The 19956-nt window shown below is 49.5% G+C and overlaps 1 protein-coding gene across 2 annotated transcripts in view; it reads left to right on the forward strand.

Annotated features, from left to right (window-relative positions):
- Window positions 1-19956, forward strand: part of LOC105488446 (zinc finger CCCH-type containing 3) — a 104112-nt gene that overhangs the window by 74818 nt on the left and 9338 nt on the right. For both annotated transcript variants that reach the window (XM_071067654.1, XM_011752477.3), the window contains exon 9: window positions 174-305. In XM_071067654.1, coding sequence (XP_070923755.1) covers window positions 174-305 — 132 coding nt within the window. The remainder of the gene's footprint in view (window positions 1-173; window positions 306-19956) is intronic.

Consider the following 19956-nt stretch of genomic DNA (forward strand, 5'->3'; position numbering starts at 1 on the left):
CTTCTGAGCAGCAGCCTCCCTGCCCTGCGGGTCCTGGTGGCTGCCCTTCCTGCCTGCTGGTGCCATCGTGTCCATTTCTCCCTCGAGCGGGGCTGTAGGAGGGTCCCCAGCCACCATCTGTGGGCCCTGGAGGGTGGCCGCTTGCTGGCCCTCACTGCTGGCCCTCCCCACAGATGCCAGTGTGCTCCTACTTCCTGAAGGGCATCTGCAGCAACAGCAACTGTCCCTACAGCCACGTGTACGTGTCCCGCAAGGCTGAGGTCTGCAGCGACTTCCTCAAAGGCTACTGCCCCCTGGGTGCAAAGGTGAGAGGTCCGTGGGAGCCCAAGTGGGCGGGGTTCCTGTGGTTTGGTCGTCCTCTGTTCACTCCTGGGTGCCTACCGTGGCTGGATGACCCTTCTGCAGCCCTGAGGTGGTCAGTGTCATCACGTCCACCTCACAGGTGACTGAGAGAGGTCCAGCAACTGTCCCGGGGTTGCACAGCACCAGCACAGGGCGGGGTTTGAACCATGGGAAGGTGAGGCGCAGAGGACCTAGACTTCCAGGTGCAGCACGGGTAGCCTGGAAGCTGGCCCCCCATGGTAGGGGTGTGGCGGCTGGGCCGGAGCGGCTCCTGGAATGTTGCTGGGGATGGCAGTGTGGTGAAGGGGATATTGGAGGCCAGGGGGCTGGCAGGGCTATAGGTGGATGTGGGGCCAGCAGCCTCCACAGGAAGGCAGCAGGTGGATGGGCACTCCCACCCAGCCTGGGGCAGAGGGGTGGGCCGGGCAGAGCCGAGGGGGCCGCCTGAGCCGTGGCTGGCGAGGCTAGGGTGAGCTGGCACTGGAGCTCATTGTGGGGCACCACTGCTGGGTGGGGAACTGGGGACCTGGGCTGCAAGGGTCACCTGCAGCTGATGGCTCCGGCTCCCCTCTCCCCGGGGGCGTGACTGACTCCTGCGTTGGGGAGGTGCTCACAGGCTCACCTGTCTGGGAAATTCCCGGCAGTGGAGCCAGCTCCTCCCCTCTGCCTCAGCCTGCCCTCTTGGCTTCACCAGGACTCCCCACCCCAAGCCATGTAGCCTCAGCATCCCCAGTGGGCCTGGTCCCAGGTACAGCTCCCCTCTCCCCCAGCCTCTCATGCCTGTTTCTCTCCCGGCCTGGGGGCTCCTGCACCGGGCCTAGGGCTGGTGGCTGAGGGTGGGGAGGGGCCGGAACGAAGGGACCTGGAGATGCTTCTTGTCCCTGGCATCTTGAGAGGGAGCCCCGGGGCCTGCAGCCATGGCTCACCGCCACTGGGTCCTCACACTGCTGAGTGCTGGCACTGCCTCAGGGTCTGCAACCCCCGTGAAGCCGAGAACACCAGGCACCCCAGAACCCTTTCCCTGCCCACCCGCAAGGACGCCAGACCCCAGGCTCTCCTGCCCTCCCTTGCTGGGTTCCCCTGTGGGGTGCTGTGGAAGCTGGCCACACACTCCTTCCTGTGCACGGCGCTCTGTGGTGGGCCGGGCCCTTCCCAGCATCCTCTCCCTCATCCTCAGTCCTCACATCCACTTCCCGGGAGGAGCCAGCCCTCAGCCCCTCCTGCTGCCAGGCCAAGGGTGGGCCAGGCCGGGCTCCCCAACCTGAAACCTGGCAGGGAATCCCCTCCAGGGAGGTAGGGCCTGGCCAGGGCAGCCCCAGACCCTGTGGGGGCAGTGGCAGGATCCCCATGGAGGCCATGGCTGATGATTGTAAAATGTTTCAATTTAAATGAAAATATCAAAGTGATATTTAGGTCCTGCTTCTATTAGTGGAAGTGCTTACTGCTGCCTTTCCGTTTGTCCGCGCCGCGGCGCCCGCATGATGGATAGCAGCTTGTAATTATATATGGGAAAGCGCTGAGCCGGCCAGATCCAGTGGGGACAGGCGGCAGCCCGGGCCTGCGAGGGTTAATTTTATTCTCTAAATAATGTGAAAAGTGCTGAATCGTCACCTTGCGCCTGAAGTAGAAGTCCTCAAGCGGACCCCAGAGAGTTTATAATATTCCACTGAATCAAGTGGAATTGTTAACCTCGCTTCATAAAGCGACGGCTTGTTAAAGAGCCACATTCCCTTTCCTTGTGAATAATTTAGGCTGGGAGTAAATCTCCGCTCTTTCCCCTTTTGGGGGGCCACGGCTGTGGCTCAGGGGTCAGCCTCCGCCAGATGCTGCCTGTCCTGGATATCAGGACGGGGATGACTTCAGACCGCCTGTCTGTGCACACCTGCGGGGTCTGCCGCGTCCTGCCACATCCTCCCTGGTAGACGTCCCTGTCTGGGTGCAGCGCTGTTTTCCTCCCTTGCCTTGGGAGCTTGCTCCATCCTTGTCAAAGGGATCTCCCTGGCTGATAACGTTTTGCTGAGGAGAGACTTTGAGACTAGAAAACCTCACCTCCCCTTAGTCTTAATAGCCAAACGTGTCTATCTGCTGTCAAATTCTGATCCGCTGCCTGCGTCCTTGAACGGAAGAGTTTTCCCTCCTCCGTGCCCACTGCTCGCCTGTGTGTCCACGGGTGTGTCCGGCTGGGCCCATTGCCATCCCCTTTCAATACTCACGCTGCCCTGCCGGGGCTCCTGCCCTTATGATGTGCCTGACAACTTCTGCAGCCTTCCTTGCTTTCTGGCACCCAGATGCTCCCAGCACCCGGCGACTCTGGGACAGCCGCTCCTGGCTCCTTGTGGGTGTGCTTAAGACTCAGGGTCTGGGCCAGGCGTGATGGCTCACGCCTGTAATCCCAGCACTTTGGGAGGCTGAGGCAGGTGGATCACCTGAGGTCAGGAGTTTGAAACCAGCTTGGCCAACATGGTGAAATCCCATCTCTACTAAAAAAACAACAAATTAGCTGGTTGTGGTGGCAAATGCCTGTAATCCCAGCTACTCGGGAGGCTGAGGCAGGAGAATTGCTGGAACCCGGGAGGTGGAGGTTGCAGTGAGCCGAGATTGCGCCGTTGCACTCTAGCCTGGGCGACAAGAGTGAAACTCTGTCTCAAAAAAAAAAAAAAAAAAAAAGATTCAGGGTCTGGGCACTGCTCCTGGTGGCTCTAGATGGGACAGCTGCTCCGGCAGGGCACCCTGGTTCCTTCTGGGTGTTTAGGACTCAGGATCTGGGTGCTGTGTGTGCTTGTTGCAGCTGGGGTGTTGGCTGCTGCCAGCGCCCCCAGTGCACAGGGCTGGGAAGCATCATGTGCACATGTGCAGGGGTGACAGTGACTCCATCCCCACTTGTGCGTTGAGAGCTCCTGCACACCTTGGCCCTCCTGCATCTGCAGCGCCTGCTCTGTGAGCCTCCATGCTGCCGTTTTCTCCATGCCCTGTGTGTGGCTGGTGCCTGTCTGCAGGGAGCTGCTGAGAGGGGGAGGACCCTGACTGAGTCTTGGGTTTCAGCTCCCCAGTGCGAGCTGAGAGTTGAGACACCTGGGATTCCCCTCGCGCACACCCTGCCTTCATCCTCCAGGCTTGAGGGGCTCCTGTGTCCTCTGGACAGCGCCTATCTTGATTTTGGTCACATACAGCGCTTCTCTGTTGTCACCCTTGCTTTTGCCAGTGCTGCTTTGTTAGGCCGAATCCTCCGTCCTTTATGAGGCGGGGTCCTGACATCCTTTGCCCTGTGATTTGTGCTCGGGAGTCTTGTTTAGGACCAGTCTGCACCCGCGGTCACAGAGGGCCTCCTGCCTCGCCTGCCGCTGGCTCAAGAGGCACCTGTGCGTGTAGCTTGTCCCTGCGCAGTTACTTCCTCCTCTGGCCTCAATCTCCTTTTATATACAATCAGGATAACAGCACTGCCTATCTCAGAGAGGCATGGCGACTCTTCAGGGGGTCACAGTGGGCCTGGCAGCATCCTGGGCGGCCCCTGGCATGGGGAGGCCTCCCTACAAGTCGGCTGCTGTTCGCTGTTCTTTATTTTCGTGTTGTGTGAGGTGGGGCCCCACTTAGTTTTTCTTCATGTCGTGGATGCTTTCCCCTCAACAGTGGTCTAACCCTTTGATTTGTGGTGTCAGCTTAAAAAAACAAACAGCTTTGTTGAAGTACAGTTTCCCTCCCACACAATTCCTCTGCTCTAGGTCTGTGGTTCTGTGGGTTTGAGTAAACTCAGAGTCGTACAGCCGCACCATAACGCAGCTTTCCATAGTTTTCATTGCTCCCCAGAATTCCCTCAGCTCTTTTCGTCATCAGTCCCAGCCCCGCCTTCCTCCCACCCCTGGCCCCTAACACTCATCCACTTCTGCCTCTGTAAGTTTCTTTTGTGGGCCTTTCGTGTAACTGGAATCGTACAGTACACGGTCGTTCGGCATCTTGGATTTTGCATCATGTTTGGAGGTCTGTCCTGCAGCACCTCAGCGCTGCACCCCTTTTTATTACAGAGGCAAGCCACTGCAGAGACTCGCCAAACTTTGTCCGTTCATGAGCCGGGGACATTCGAGTGGTTTCCAGTTGGGGACTATCGTGAATAATGCTGCCTCGAACGTCTGCGCACGAGCCTTCGTGTGGCCAATGCTTTTGCTTCTCTTGGGTAGACACCTGGGAGTGAAATTGCAGGGTCATAGGGTCACTCTGGGTTAACAGCCTCCTGTTTTCTAAAACGGCGTCACTGTTTGACACTCCTGCCAGCAGCGAGCAAGGCTTTCGTGTGTTTACTTCCTCGCTAGCTCTTGGTGTCTGCCTGTCTGCCACAGCCGTTCTGGTGGGCGTGGCCACATCCCTGGGGTTTCTGGCACAGCCGTTCTGGTGGGTGTGGCCATACCCTGGGGTTTGGGTTTGTATTTCCCCGATGGCCTGGACGCACAGAGCACCTGGGTGCTTATGGACCATTCCTGTCTTTTGTGAAAAACAGCTTTATTGAGATATAATTCACATACCACGTAATTCACCCATTTTAGTGTACAATTCAGTGGCTTTTGGTATACTTTTTAATTGTGGTAAAATATATTTAACATAAATTTTGACCTTTTTTTTTTTTTTTTTTTTTTTTTTTTTTTTTTTTTTGAGACGGAGTCTCGCTCTGTCGCCCAGGCTGGAGTGCAGTGGCGCGATCTCGGCTCACTGCAAGCTCCGCCTCCTGGGTTCACGCCATTCTCCTGCCTCAGCCTCCCGAGTAGTTGGGACTACAGGCGCCCACAACCGCGCCCGGCTAATTTTTTGTATTTTTAGTAGAGACGGGGTTTCACCGTGGTCTCGATCTCCTGACCTTGTGATCCGCCCGTCTCGGCCTCCCAAAGTGCTGGGATTACAGGCGTGAGCCACCGCGCCCGGCCTTGACCATTTTTAAGTGTCAAAATGGCACTTAGTTAAATAGCGTTAACTACGTTCACAACACTGTAGAAACATTCCAAAATGTTTTCCTCACCCTGACAGAAACACTGAGTATTCAGCAACGGCTCTCCACTCCCCGCTTCCCAAACCCTAGTTAGACACCTAGCTAGTTATCTCAGTGAAGTCGCCTCCTCTAGCTGTGTCCTCTGAGTGGATCGTACGTCTGTCCTTTGGTGTCTGGCGTCTTTCACTCGGCGTAATGTTTCCAGGGTTCACAGGTGTGGCACCACCTCGTTCCTTTCTTACAGCAGAGTAACCTTCCGTTGTGTGTGCGCTGCGTTTTGTTAGTTCCGTCATGTGTTGGTGGGTATGCAGCTGCTGTAACTAGTGCTGGAGTGATTCCTGACTGGCAGGGATCTGTTTGAGTCCCTGCTTTCACTTCCTTTGGGTGTATATGGAGGAGTGGAATTGCTGGAGTCTGAGTAATTCTGTGTTTAGCTTTTTGAGGAGTCGCCAAACTGTTTTCTGTTGTGGCTGCACCATTTTACATTGCCAGCAACAGCGCACAGGCTCCGGTTTCTGCATATCCTCCCCACCACTTGTTGTGGTTGAGTTTGTTTATTCTTTCTTTCTTTTTTTTTTTTTTTGTGGATTCTTTAGGGTTTTCTTACAGTCATCAGCAAACAGATAATTTTACTTCCTCCTTTTCAATTTGAATGCCTTTTCTTTTTTTTTTTTTTTTGAGACACAGTCTCACTCTGTCGCCCGGGCTGGAGTGCAATGGCACTATCTTGGCTCACTACAACCTCTGCCTCCTAGGTTCAAGTGATTCTCCTGCCTCAGCCTCCCAAGTAGCTGGGACTACAGGTGCATGCGCCACTAAACCCAGCTACTTTTTGTATTTTTAGTAGACACAGAGTTTCACCATGGGGCCAAACTCCATGGTCTCACACTCCTGACCTCAGATGATCCACCTGCCTTGGCCTCCCAAAGTGCTGGGATTATAGGTGTGAGCCACCATGCCCGGCCTCTGGCTAGAACTTTTAATACTGTGTTGAACTAAAATGGCAACTGTGGGCATCCTTGTCTTTTTCCTCATCTTAGAAGAAAAGCTTTCATTTTTCACCACTGAATATGACATTAGCTTTGGGCTTTTATGTGTAGTGTTTACCACACTGAGGAAGTTGCCTTCTGTCCTATTTATTGTGTTGTTTTTTTTTTTAATCATGAAATGGTGTTGAATTTTGTCAGGTCTTTTTCTACATTAATTGAAATGATCTTGTGGTCTTTTTCCTTTGTTCTGTTAAGGTGGCCAGCGCATGACTCTGACCATATTGAATCACAGTCAGTCACAGTCTCATTAATTGATTTTTGTGTATGAAACCATCCTTGCATCTGGGAATAAGTTCCACTTGGTTATGATGTGTAATCCTTTTATTGGTTTGTTTTTGAAATAGAGTTTTGCTCGTGTTGCCCAGGCTGGAGTGCACTGGTGCGATCTTGGCTCGCTGCAGCCTCCGCCTCCTGGGTTGGAGCAATTCTTCTGCCTCAGCCTCATGAGTAGCTGGGATTTCAGGCGCACGCTGCCAGGCCCAGCTAATTTTTGTATTTTTAGTAGAGGTGAGGGTTTCGCCATGTTGGCGAGGCTGGTCTCAAACTCCTGACCTCAGGTGATCAGCCCGCCTCAGCCTCCCAAAGTGCTGGGATTACAGGCGTGAGCCGCCGCGCCCAGCCTGGATGTGTAATCCTTTTAATGTGCTGCTGAATGTTTTGCTGAGGATTTTTGCATCAATATTCATAAAATATATTGGTTGATAGGTTCCTTTTCTTTTAGTGTTTTTGTCTGGTTTTGTTATCAGGGTAATACTGGCCTCACAAAATGAATTAGGAAATGTTTCCTTCTCTTAAACATTTTGTAAGAGTTTGAGAAGACTTGGTGTTGATTCTTCTTTTAATTGTTTTAGTAGAATTCACCAGTGAAGCCGTCTGGTCCTGTGCTTTTCTGTCTTTTTTCTTTTCTTTCTTTTCTTTCTTTTCTTCCTTTCTTCCTTTCTTTCTTCCTTTTCTTCCTTTCTTTTTTTTCTTTCTTTCTTTTCCTTGAAGAACAAGGTCTCGCTATATTGCCCAGGTAGGTCTCGAACTCCTGGGCTCAAGTGATCCTCCCACCTCTGCCTCCTTAAATGCTGGGGTTACAGGCGTAAGCCACTATGCCCAGCTGTGTCCTGGATTTTCTTTGTTGGGAGATTTTTGATTACTGACTCAATCTCCTTGCTGCTCCTAGTTAGATTTTATACTCTTCAGTCAGTTTTGGTGGATTGTGTATTTCTAGGAACTGGTTCATTTCATCTAAGTTGTCAATTTTATGTGTGTATAATTGTTTGAAGTGTTTAATAATTGTCCTTTTGATGTCTAAAGAATCTGTAGTGATTCTGGAAATTTCATTTCTGTTACTGGAAGTTCGTGACTTCTTTTTTTCATTGTCTGTTTTACTAGAGCTTTGTCAATTTATTGATCTTTTCAAAGTACCAGTTCTTTATTTTACTGATTTTTCTCTATTGGTTTTCTGTTTTCGATTTCACTGGGCTTTCTGCTCTTATTATTTCTTTCTTTGCTTACTTGTGGTTTATTTTGCTGTTTTTTTCCCTCTACATTCTTGAAATTGGAGCTTAGATTATGGATTTGAATAATTTGAATATTTTCCTTTTTTTCTGAGATAGGGTCTCACTCTCACGCAGGCTGGAGTGCAGTGTTGCAGTCATGGCTCACTACAGCCCCAACCCCCTGGGCTCAAGCAATCCTCCTGCCTCAGCCTCCTGAGTAGCTGGGACTACAGGTGCATATCACCATACCCGATAAATTTTTTAAATTTTCTGTAAGACAGGGTCTTGCTGTGTCACCCAGGCTGGTCTCAAACTCCTGGCCTCAAGCAATCTTCCCACCTCAGCCTCTCAAGTAGCGGGGACTACAGGTGCATGCCACCACGCCTGGCTAATTTTTGTACTTTTTATAGGGATGAGGTCTCGCTATGTTGCCCAGGTTGGTCTCAATCCCCTGAGCTTAAGCAGTCCATCCACCTCAGCCTCCCGCAGTGCTGGGATTATAGGTTGAGCCGCCAAGCACAGCTCCTGTGAGTTTTTTGTTTGTTTTATGTCCCTTAAGATTTTCTCTTTGCCCTGTGGATTATTTGGTAAAAGGCAAAAGAGTCATATGATCTGAAGAGAAACCAGAGTATTGCCTGTAGATTATTTAGAAGTGTGTTATTAAGCTTCCAAGTGTTTTGAGATTTTCCTGTTACCTTTCTTTCATTGATTTCTAGTTTGATCTATGTTTATTAAAATCATACAGATTTTAATTCTAAGTTTCTCACGGTTTGTTTTATGGCCGAGGATATGGTCTGTCTTGGTGTATCTTCTATATGTACTTGAAAAAAAGTGCGTATTCCACTGTTGTTGGTGCTCTATAAATGCCTAATAGGTCTTGCTAGTTAAAGGTGTTTCTGAGTTCTTCCTTGACGATTTTCGGTCTGGTGTTCAGTTGTTGAGAGAGGTGTTGAAGTCTCTAACTATAATTGTGGATTTGTCTAGTTCTCCTTTCATAGCTATCAGTTATTGCTTCATGTACTTTGCAGCTTTTCTGTTTGGTGCATATACATTAGAATTGCTGTGCATTCTTTTTGTTGTTGTTGTTTGTTTAGAGAGACCAGGTCTCGCTTTGTTGCCCAGGCTGGAGCTCAGCGGCGCAATCACAGTTCACTGCAACCTCAAACTCCTGAGCTCTGGCAATCCTCCCACCTCAGCCTACTGAGTAGCTAGGACTACAGGCATGCACCACCATGCCTGGCTACTTTTTAAATTTTTTTGTAGAAATGGGGTCTTGCTATGTTGCTCAGGCTAGTCTTGAACTCCTGGCCTCAAGTGGTCCTCGTTGGCCTCCCAGAGTGCTGGGATTACAGGTGTGGCCCTACTATGCATTCTTGATAGATTTACTCTTTTATTTTTGTATAATGTTTCTGTCTCTGGTGATTTTCTTTGCTTTGAAGTCATCTTTTCCTGATATTAATATCGCCACGCCTGTTTTCTTTGAATCAAGTTTTCGTAAGTCTTTTTTTCTCTTTTTACTTTAAATTTATCTATGTGTCATATTGAAGTGACTTTCTTGTAAACAGCAGATAGTTCAATCATGTTTTAAAATTCACTCTGCCAATCTCTGTCTTTTAGTTGATATATTTAGGACATTTACATTTAATGTGGTTATTGCTGTATTAGGGCCTAAGTGTATCATTTGATTTATTTTGTTTTCTATTAGTTCTTTTTTTCCCTCTGGGTTTTTTTCTCTTGCCTTCCTATGGGTTACTTGAACACTTTTTAGAATTTTTATTTGATTTACTTATAGTGTTTTTCAGTATAGATCTTTATTCAGTAGTCTTCCCTTCTCTGTGGGGGATGCATTCCAAGATCCCTCATGGACACCTGAACCCATGGGTGTCATGGAACCCGATTCCATCATTTGGAACATGTTTCTATTATCTTCCAACCACAAATCAAATGCCTTTTTAAATCTTTTGTTTTTTTTTTTTTTTTGAGACAGAGTCTCGCTCTGTCGCCCAGACCGGAGTGCGGTAGTACGATCTTGGCTCACTGCAACCTCCGCCTCCTGGGTTCAAGCAATTCTTCTGCCTCAGCTTCCTGAGGCCATGAGCCACCACGCCCAGCCTCCTTTTTAAATAACTAAACGTTTATCACACACTGTAGCCCTAACTTTTGCAGTTTGCAGTGTGACAGCAAAATTAGCATTAATTTCTTTTTCTTTCTTCATAATTTCTTTTGTTTTTTTTTTGAGACGGAGTCTCGCTCTGTTGCCTAGGCTGGAGTGCAGTGGCCAGATCTCAGCTCACTGCAAGCTCCACTTCCCAGGTTTACGCCATTCTCCTGCCTCAGCCTCCTGAGTAGCTGGGACTACAGGTGCCCGCCACCTCGCCCGGCTAGTTTTTTGTATTTTTTAGTAAAGACGGGGTTTCACCGGGTTAGCCAGGATGGTCTCGATCTCCTGACCTTGTGATCCGCCCGTCTCGGCCTCCCAAAGTGCTGGGATTACAGGCCTGAGCCACCGTGCCCAGCCTCTTTCTTCATAATTTCATGGGTGGAAGATTCATTCTTACTGTAGATTTCAGCAACCTCAGAATATTATATTATTATTATTTATTATTATTATTTTTTTGAGGCAGAGTCTCACTCTGTTACCTAGGCTGGAGTGCAGTGCAGTGGCACCACCTCTGTCCACTGCAACCTCCACCTTCCATGTTCAAGCGATTCTCCTGCTTCAGCCTCCCAAGTGGCTGGGATTACAGGCACTTGCCACCATGCCTGGCTAATTTTTGTATTTTTATTTTTATTATATTTTTTAGATGAAATCTAGCTCTGTCACCCAGAGCGGAGTGCAGTGGCACGATCCTGGCTCACTGCACCCTCCATCTCCCGGGTTCAAGTGATTCTCCTTTTTCAGCTACCTGAGTGGCTGGGATTACAGATGCTCACCACCATGCCCAGCTAATTTTTGTATTTTTAGTAGAGATGGGGTTTTACTGTGTTGGCCAGGCTGGTCTCGAACTCCTGATCTCCTGATCCACCTGCCTTGGCCTCCCAAAGTGCAGGGATTATAGGCGTGAGCCACCATGCCCAGCCTATTTTTTTTTTCTTAAGTCGAGAACTTTTACCTTTTTACCTAAAGGAAGCATTTTACAACTTCTCTTATCCAAATTGTTAGCATCACTACTGTTGCACTTTGGGGCCATTTTTTTGTGAAAATAAGGGTTACCTGGACACAAGTGCTGCAGTACCACAAGAGTCAGTGTGATGAGGGAGACAGCCACTAAGTGACTAATGTTAGGTTGTGTATACAGTGTGGAAAAAGGAATGTTTTGTGTCCTGGGCAGGACAGAGCATGACAGCACAAGATTTCATCACACTACTCAGAATAGCATGATACTTAAATATTTATGAATTGCTGGCCAGGCGTGGTGGCTCACGCCTGTAATCCCAGCATTTTGGGAGGCCAAGGTGGGTGGATCATGAGGTCAAGAGATCGAGACCATCCTGGCTAACACAGTGAAACCCTGTCTCTACTAAAAATACAAAAAACATTAGCTGGGCGTGGTGGCAGGCACCTGTAGTCCCAGCTACTTGGAAGGCTGAGGCAGAAGAATGGCGTGAACCCGGGAGGCGGAGCTTGCAGTGAGCCGAGATCGCGCCACTGCACTCCAGCCTGGGTGACAGTGCGAGACTCCATCTAAAAAAAAAAAAAAAAAAAATTATGAATTGTTGACTGGGCACGGTGGCTCACACCTGTGATCCCAGCACTTTGGAAGGCTGAGGAGGGCAAATCACCTATGATCAGAAGTTCAAGACCAGCCTGGTCAACATGGTGAAACCCTGTCTCTACTAAAGTTACAAAAAGAAAAAAATTAGCTGGGTGTGGTGGTGTGCACCTGTAATCCCAGCTACTTGGGAGGCTGAGGAAGGAGAATTGCTTGAACCTGGGAGGTGGAGGTTGCAGCGAGCTGAGATCACACCACTATACTCCATCCTGGGCAACAAGAGTGAAACTCCATCTGAAAAAAAACAAAACTTACGAATTGTTTACTTCTGGAGTTTTCCATTTAATATTTTTGGACCAACAGTTGACTTCAGGTAACTGAAACTGCAGAGTGAAACAGTGGAAAAGGGAGGCCCACCATATAGCTTTTGTAGTGCTTACCCTGGATATTATATTGTATTTGCATGACTGATCCACGTCCACTGGTGGTGTCGTTTTGCCAGTTTGAGTGAAGTGTGGAAACCTTACTTTCCCTCATCTCCCTTAACCTCCCCTTTTGTAACCGTCTGGAATACTTCCTCTACAGAAGTTAGAACCACAACAGACATGGTTATGATTTTTACTTCAATCATCAAACATAATTTAGAAAACTGGGGAAGAGATGGAAAGTCTGGTATGTTTATCTGTGTTTTTGCTTATCTTGTTCTTTATTCCTTCCTTTTGTTCCAAGCCTTTTTCTTGTGTTTCCTTTTTGTTTGGAGAACTTTAACCACTTTTTAGGGTTAAGACTGGTGGTGACATTGTTTTTCTTCATCAGAGAATGTCTTGAGCTCCCCTTTATTCCGGAAGAATAATTCACTGGATATGGGATTCTGTGTTGACAGTTCTTTCTGTTGAGCTTGAAAAATGTTATGCCTCTTCCTTATGTCCTCCATGGTATCTGGTTAGAAATCCACTGTCGTTTGAATTTTTCCCCTGTTGGTAAAATGTAGTTTCTGTGGGGTGCCGTGACTCGTGCCTGTAATCCCAACATTTTGGGAGAACCAGGTGGGCAAATTGCTTGAGCCCAAGAGTTTGAGATTAGCCTGGTCAACATGGCAAAACCCCATCTCTTAAAAAAAAAAAAAAAGTTTAGGCACACATGGTGGCCTGTGCCTGTGGTTCCAGCTACTCAGGTGGCTGAGTTGGGAGGATTGCTTGAGCCCTGGAGGTTGGGGCTGCAGTGATCTATGATTGTACCACTAGGCAATAGAGTGAGACCCTGTCTCAAAAAAGCAAACGTAATGTGGTTTCTCTCTGGCTGCTTTGAAGGTTGTTTCTTTGTCTTTAACTTCCACTGTCTGACTATAGTGTATTCTGGGGTAGATGTCTTTGGTCTGTCCTGTTTGAGGTTTGCTCAGCTTCCTGAATCTGTAGGCTTATCTGTTTTACCGAATTGGTAAAGTTTGTATTATTTCTTTGGGTTATTTTTCCTCTGTGTCTGCATCTCCAGTTCCATGAATGTTAGGTCTTCCGTTGTGGTCCCAAGGTCCCCAAGGCTCTGTTCACTTTTTAAACCTTATTTTTTTTCTTTTGTTCAGATGGGTTAATTTCTGTTATTCTGTCTTCCAGTTCTCTGTCTCTTCCATTCAGCTGTTGAGCCATACACTGAGTTTTTTATTTCAGTTATTGTATTTTTTACTTCTAAAATTTTCATTTGGTTCTACTACATCTTCTCTTTCTCTATTGTTACTTTCTATATCTTCTTTTGTTTCCAGCATGTTTGTAGTGCGTGTAGAAGTGTCTTTGTGATGCATTCTGTCTTTATGAAGTAATTCTGACGCCCTGTCCGTCAGCACTGGCACTGCCCCTCTTCACCGAGCCCGTCAGCACTGGCACCGCCCCTCTTCACCGAGCTTGGAGCCTCCCTTGTTCTTAGTGGGAGCTGCCACTTTTTGTGGGAGCCTAGTCGTGCTGGCTGTTTGGTGGAGGTGCTGCCTCTTCTTGCCAGCTAGGAGTGGGAACCAGCTCCCTGCACTTGGCCTCATTGACGCTGTGGAGGGTGGTGTGGAAAACAGACCTTCCATGAACCTTCCGTCCCTGCTTTGGGGGAAGGAGTTCCGCAGTGCCTCTCCCGCGTGGCCTCCACTGACTCTGTGGGAGGGATGGAGAAGGGGTGAATGTCCTGGCTTTTCACCACCCTGGCAAGCAGGGGAGGGGTCTCCTGGCCAGGGTTGAGTCCGGGCTCCCTCCTCAGCCTTTGCTGGTCTGGCTGGGGGTGCAGTGGTTTCTGAGTGTTGGCTGAAATAGCATGGCTGTTGCCTGAGAGTTTCTGTCTTGCTGGGCTGCCCTTTGTCTGTACCTATGGGCGTTTCTGGGCTGTGGCTTCCTTGACTCTAAGTCTTGGATGGGGACAGGAAGCAGCCCAATGGAGCCTGCCACCAGTCGTACCCCGATCCCTAGCCATTATCCCTCTCCACAGCCAGAGGTGACTTGGGTTTGTTACGGTGGCACTTCATGGGAAGTACAGGGATGGTAGGATGGTACTTTGGGTCTGTCTTCCCAGCAATGCAAGCTCCTTTTTTCTTTCTTTTTTTTTTCTTTTTTAGACAGAGTCTCACTCTGTCACCCAGGCTGGAGTGCAGTGGTGCGATGTCAGCTCATTGCAACCTCTGCCTCCTGGGTTCAAGCAATTCTTCCACCTCAGCCTCCCGAGTAGCTGGGATTACAGGCGTGCACCACCATGCACAGCTAATTTTTGTATTTTTAGTAGAGACGGGGTGTCACCATGTTGGCCAGGCTGGTCTTGAACTCCTGGCCTCCCAAAGTGCTGGGATTACAGGGGTGAACCACTGTGCCCGGCCTACTTCTTTTTAATGCCCGTTTTGGCTTAATTTCCCCCAGAAATGGATCCGTTTTACTGAGTTTTTCAACGTATGGGTGCATGTCAGTGTGTCTACAGCATCCTTTGTTGCATCTGGAGTTTTTTTCGTCTGTATTTAATCTGTGTTTTCTCACTTGTTTCTGGGAACAGTCTTGCTAGGGGCATGTCTATCTTATTGCCCTGTTCAGATGACCAGCTTCTGGTTTTGCTAGTGTTCTTTATTGCTTGTTCCTTTTCTTTTTCTTTGACTTCTGTCATTGTTCTTTATCATTTCCCTCCTGCTTTAGGTTTTCCCCGGGCTCCTTCCTCCTTCCTGCCTTCTGCTCTGGGAGCACCTGTTCCCGTGTCCGTAGGTTTTGGGTTCTGGCTGATGTGCTTTGAGCTCTTGGCCTCCCTCTCAGGAGCCCCTCCCTGCTGTCCGTGTGGGCACCCGCAGTCCCCCACACCAGCCCCACAGGCCTTCTCTGGTGATTTGTTCACTGGTCAGGGTCTGGTAGAAAGCATCCAGTCACTTACTGTGTTTAATAAACTTGTTATTAGATTTACCAAAAGGTTGCAAACGTATCACAGAGAGTTCCCATATACCCTCAGGCAGCCTCCCCTGCCAGGAGCGTCCTGCAGATCCACAGCTAGCAGTGTGATGTGGTTTGACCGATGTCCCTGCCCAAATCTCATGTCGAATTATCATCCCTGTTGTTGGAGTTGGGGCCTGGTGGGAGGTAATTGGATCATGGGGATGGTTTCTGACAGTTTAGCACCATCCCCCAGTGCTATTCTTGTGATGGAGTGTTCACAAGATCTGGCTGTTTGAAAGTGTGGAGCACCTCCTCCCTCTCTCGACCTCCTGCTCCAGCCCCCTCTCTCGACCTGCTCGGCCACATGAAGTGCCTCATCTCCCCTTCGCCTTCTGCCACGATTGGAAGCTCCCTGAGGCCTCCCCAGAAGCAGATGTTGCTTCCTGTGCAGCCTGTGAATTGTGAACCAGTTAAACCTCTTATCTTTATAAATTACCCAGTCTCGACTGGGTGCAGTGGCTCACACCTGTAATCCTAGCACTTTGGAAGGCCGAGCTGGGCGGATCACTTGAGGCCAGGAGTTCAAGAGCAGCCTGGTCAACATGGCCAAACCCCATCTCTACTGAAAATAGAAGAATTAGCTGGTCATAGTGGTACATGCCTGTAATCCCAGCTACTTGGGAGGCTGAGGCATGAGAATCAGTCAAACCTGGAGGTGGAGGTTGCAGGGAGCCGAGATTGGGCAATTGCACTCCAGCCTGGGCAGCAGAGTAAGACACTGTCTCAATGACGAAATAAATTACCCAGTCTGAGGTATTTATTTACAGCAATGTGAGAGTGGACTAATATAGAAAGTTGGTACTGAGGAGTGAGGCATTGCTATATAGATACCTGAAAATGTGGAAACAGCTTTGGAACTGGGTAACCCACAGAGGTTGGAAGAGTGTGGAGGGCTCAGAAGAAGACAGGAAGATGAGGAGAGTTTTGAACTTTCTAGAGACTTGTTAGATTGTTGTGACCAAAATGCTCAGAGTGATATGGACAGTGAAGTCCAGGCTGAGGCGGTCTCAGATGGAGATGAGGAACTTGTTGGGAACTGGAGCAAAGGTTACTTTTGTTATGCGCTAGCAAAGAGGTTGGCTGCACTGTGTTCCTGCCATGGGGGTCTGTGGAACTTTGAACTGGAGAATGATTATTTAGGCTATCTGGTGGAAATTTCGTGGGTTTGGTTTTGTTTTTTCTTTTTTTTTTTTTTTTTTTTTTTTTTTTTTGAGACGGAGTCTCGCTCTGTCGCCCAGGCTGGAGTGCAGTGGCCGGATCTCAGCTCACTGCAAGCTCCGCCTCCCGGGTTCACGCCATTCTCCTGCCTCAGCCTCCCGAGTAGCTGGGACTACAGGCGCCCGCCACCTCGCCCGGCTAGTTTTTTTGTATTTTTAGTAGAGATGGGGTTTCACCGTGTTAGCCAGGATGGTCTCGATCTCCTGACCTTGTGATCCGCCCGTCTCGGCCTCCCAAAGTGCTGGGATTACAGGCTTGAGCCACCGCGCCTGGCTGTTTTGTTTTTCTAAGACAGAGTCTTGCTCTGTCACCCGGGCTGGAGTGCAGTGGTGCGATCTTGGCTAACTGCAACCTCTGCCTCCCAGGTTCAACCAATTCTCCTGCTTCAGCCTCCCAAGTAGCTGGGTTACAGGCATGTACCACCACACCTAGCTAATTTTTGTATTTTAGTAGAGATGGGGTTTCACCATGTTGACCAGGCTGGTCTTGAACCCCTGACCTTAGGTGATCTACCTGTTTTGGCCTCCCAAAGTGCTGGGATTACAGGCATGAGCCACCTGGGATTACATGCACAGCCAATCTGGTGGAAGTTTCTAAGCAGCAAAGTGGTCAAGGTGTAGCGTGGCTGCTTCTGACATTCTGCACTCATATGCGTGAGCAAAGAAATGACCTCAGACTGGAACTTATATTTAAGAGGGAAATAGAGTTTGGAAATTTTGCAGCCCGGCCATGTAGTAGAAAAGAAAAGCCCATTTTCTGGGGAGGAATTCAGGCAGGCTGTAGAAATTTGTGTGACTAAAAGGAAGGCAAGTGCTAATAGCCAAGGCAATGGGGAGAAAGCCTCAAAGGCATTTCAGAGACCTTCATGTCAGACCCTCCCATCACTGGCGTGAGGCCTAGGAGGACTAAATGGTTTCCTGGACCTGGCCCCACTGCCCTGCACAGCCCCAGGATCTGGCTCCCTGCGACCAGCCATTCCAGTCCCAGTTGTGGCTCAAAGGGGCCAAGGTACAGCTCTGGCCACTGCTTCAGGGAGTACAAGTGAGCCTCAGTAGCTTCCACGTGGCGGTGAGCCTGCAGGTACTCAGAGTGCAAGAGCTGAGGTTTGGAAGCCTCTGCATAGATTTCAGAGGATACGTGGAAAAGCCTGTATATCCAGGCAGAAGCCTGCTGCAGGGGTTGAGCCCTCACAGAGAACCTCTGCTAAGGCAATTTGGAGGGGAAATGTGGGGTTGGAGCCCCCACACAGAGTCTCCACTGGAGCACTGTTTAGTGGAGCTGTGAGAAGAGGGCCACTGTCCTCCAGACCCTGGAATTGTAGATCCACTGACAGCTTGCACCATGCACCTGGAAAAGCTGCAGGCACTCAATGCTAGCCCTTGAAAGCAGTTGTGGAGGCTCAACCCTGCAGAGCCATGGTGGCAGAGCTGGCTGAGGCCTTGGGCGCCCACCCCTTGCATCACTGTGCCCTGGATGTGGAATGTGGAGTCAAAGGAGGTGATTTTGGAGCTTTAAGATTTAATGACTGCCCTGCCGGGTTTTGGTCTTGTATAAGGCCTGTAGCCCCTTTCTTTTTGCTGATTTCTCCCTTTTGAAATGGGAGTATTTACCCAATACCTATGCCTCCATTGTATCTTGGAAGTCACTAACTTGTTTTGATTTTATGGGCTCATAGGTAGAAAGGACTTGCCTTGTCTCTCTTTTTTTTTAGACAGAGTTTCGGTCTTGTTGCCCAGGCTGGAGTGCATTGGCGCTATCTTGGCTCACGGCAACCTCTGCCTCCCAGGTTCAAGCAATTATCCGGCCTCAGCCTCCCTAGTAGCTGGGATTACAGGCATGCAACACGATGCATGGCTAATTTTTTTTTTTTTTTTAAGATGGAGTTTCGCTCTTGTTGCCCAGGCTGGAGCGCAATGGCACTATCTCAGCTCACTGCAACCCCTGCCTCCCGGGTTTGAGCAATTCTCCCGCTTCAGCCTCCCGAGTAGCTAGGATTACAGGCATGTACTACCACACCCGGGTAATTTTGTAGTTTTAGTAGAGACAGGGTTTCTCCATGTTGTCCAGACTGGTCTCAGACTCCTGACCTCAGGCAGTCTACCCACCTCGGCCTCCCAAAGTGCTGGGAGGCTTGAGCCACTGCGCCCGGCCATCTCTGCCGGTTTCTAATGGCTTAGCACCATCCTGCAGGTACTGTTCTTGTGATAGGGTTCTCATAACATCTGGTCAGTTAAAAGTCTGTAGCATCTCCCCGCGCTCTCTCGTCCTCCTGCTTGGCCCTGTGAAGTGCCTCGCTCCCACTTCGCCTTCTGCTATGACTGGAAGCTTCCTGGGGCCTCCCCAGAAGCAGATGCTGCCATGCTTCCTGTACAGCCTGTGAACTGTGAGCCAGTGCAACCTTTTTTCTTTACACATTGCCCAGTCTCGGGTATGTCTTTATAGCAGTGTGAGAATGGACTCACTCACCATCTCGCTGTCAGAACTAAGACATCCACTTTGTTGCGGTGTAACTTGTCAGCTCAACTCCAGACCTTATTTGGATTTCCTCAGTTTTCCCTGATGCTGTTTTCTGTTCCAAGACACTACATTCCATGGTCACTGATTTTGGAGTGCAGGGGAGAGTGAGAAAGACGGAGAGGGTGGATAAAAGTGTCTGGAATGCATCCTCCACGGTGGCTGGTGGTGGTAGAGGGGGCCGCTTTGATTTTGGATAATGGGAAGGAAACAGGCAACTCTTCTGGGGACAAAGCGTGTGTCGCAGCCATCAGAGGTGCTGCTGGCCTTGGGGTTAGGGCCTTGCCCCCAGGATGTTGTGGTAGGGCTGGGGCCCCTCAGGCCCCAAGCTGAACCAGCACGAGTGGTGAGGGAGCTGCTGTGGCCAAGCCAGCTGGGAAAATCAGCCTGCTCTTGGTCAAGGAAGAGAGCGCCATGGAGCCTGGCCCAGTCCCTGCGCCCCTCATGTCAGCTCCACAAGCACAGGCTGGGCGAGTCTCCCTGTGGACCATGCTCCCGGGGCCAGGCTGGCTTGGGGAGGAGGTGACCTGGTGCCTGGGAGATTCACCCAAGGCTGTCCACTCTCTTGGTGCTGGTAGAAAAGGCAGATGACCAATTAGTTACCTGAAGACAGTTCTCCCGTTCCAGACCCCAGTCCAGGCCCCAGAGGGCACCTCGTGGGAAACAGTGCCTCAGTGCATGGCCAGGCAGTGTGGATACTGGCTTAGCTGGAAACATGAGCCTACCCAGGCCGCCTGGCCTGTCACACTCGGCAGCTTGGACAGGCCTCCAAGCTTTCTGTGAAGGCTGGGTTCAACCTTTTTTTACTTTCCGACCATTTGAAGTATTAAAAGCTGTCTGATATTTTAAATTGGTATTTCTCTGATGGAAACTGAAGTGGAAGACCTTTTCCCGTGTTTCTGAGGCCTGTGTGCCTTCTCTTCTGGAAAATACCTGGAGTCTTTTTGGTGAGGGTGATCACGGGTGTTTTTCTGTTGGGTCGTTTGATTCTTACTGACTCAGAGGGAATTTATAAACGTAAACATAAAAATATATATAATGTCCTGGACTTTAATCTGTTAGTCACATGTCTTCTCCGTTTTTGGTTTATCTTTGCATTTCTTTGTGACATGTTGAAAATCAGAAGTTCTTGATTTGAACGGACATAGTTTTATCGTTTTCTACATTTTGTGCCCTTAGTGTCTTGAATAAGAAATTCTTCTTGGCCAGGCGCGGTGGCTCAAG

The sequence above is a fragment of the Macaca nemestrina genome, chromosome 8 (assembly GCF_043159975.1).
Source record: "Macaca nemestrina isolate mMacNem1 chromosome 8, mMacNem.hap1, whole genome shotgun sequence".
In the NCBI taxonomy this organism is placed as follows: domain Eukaryota; kingdom Metazoa; phylum Chordata; class Mammalia; order Primates; family Cercopithecidae; genus Macaca; species Macaca nemestrina.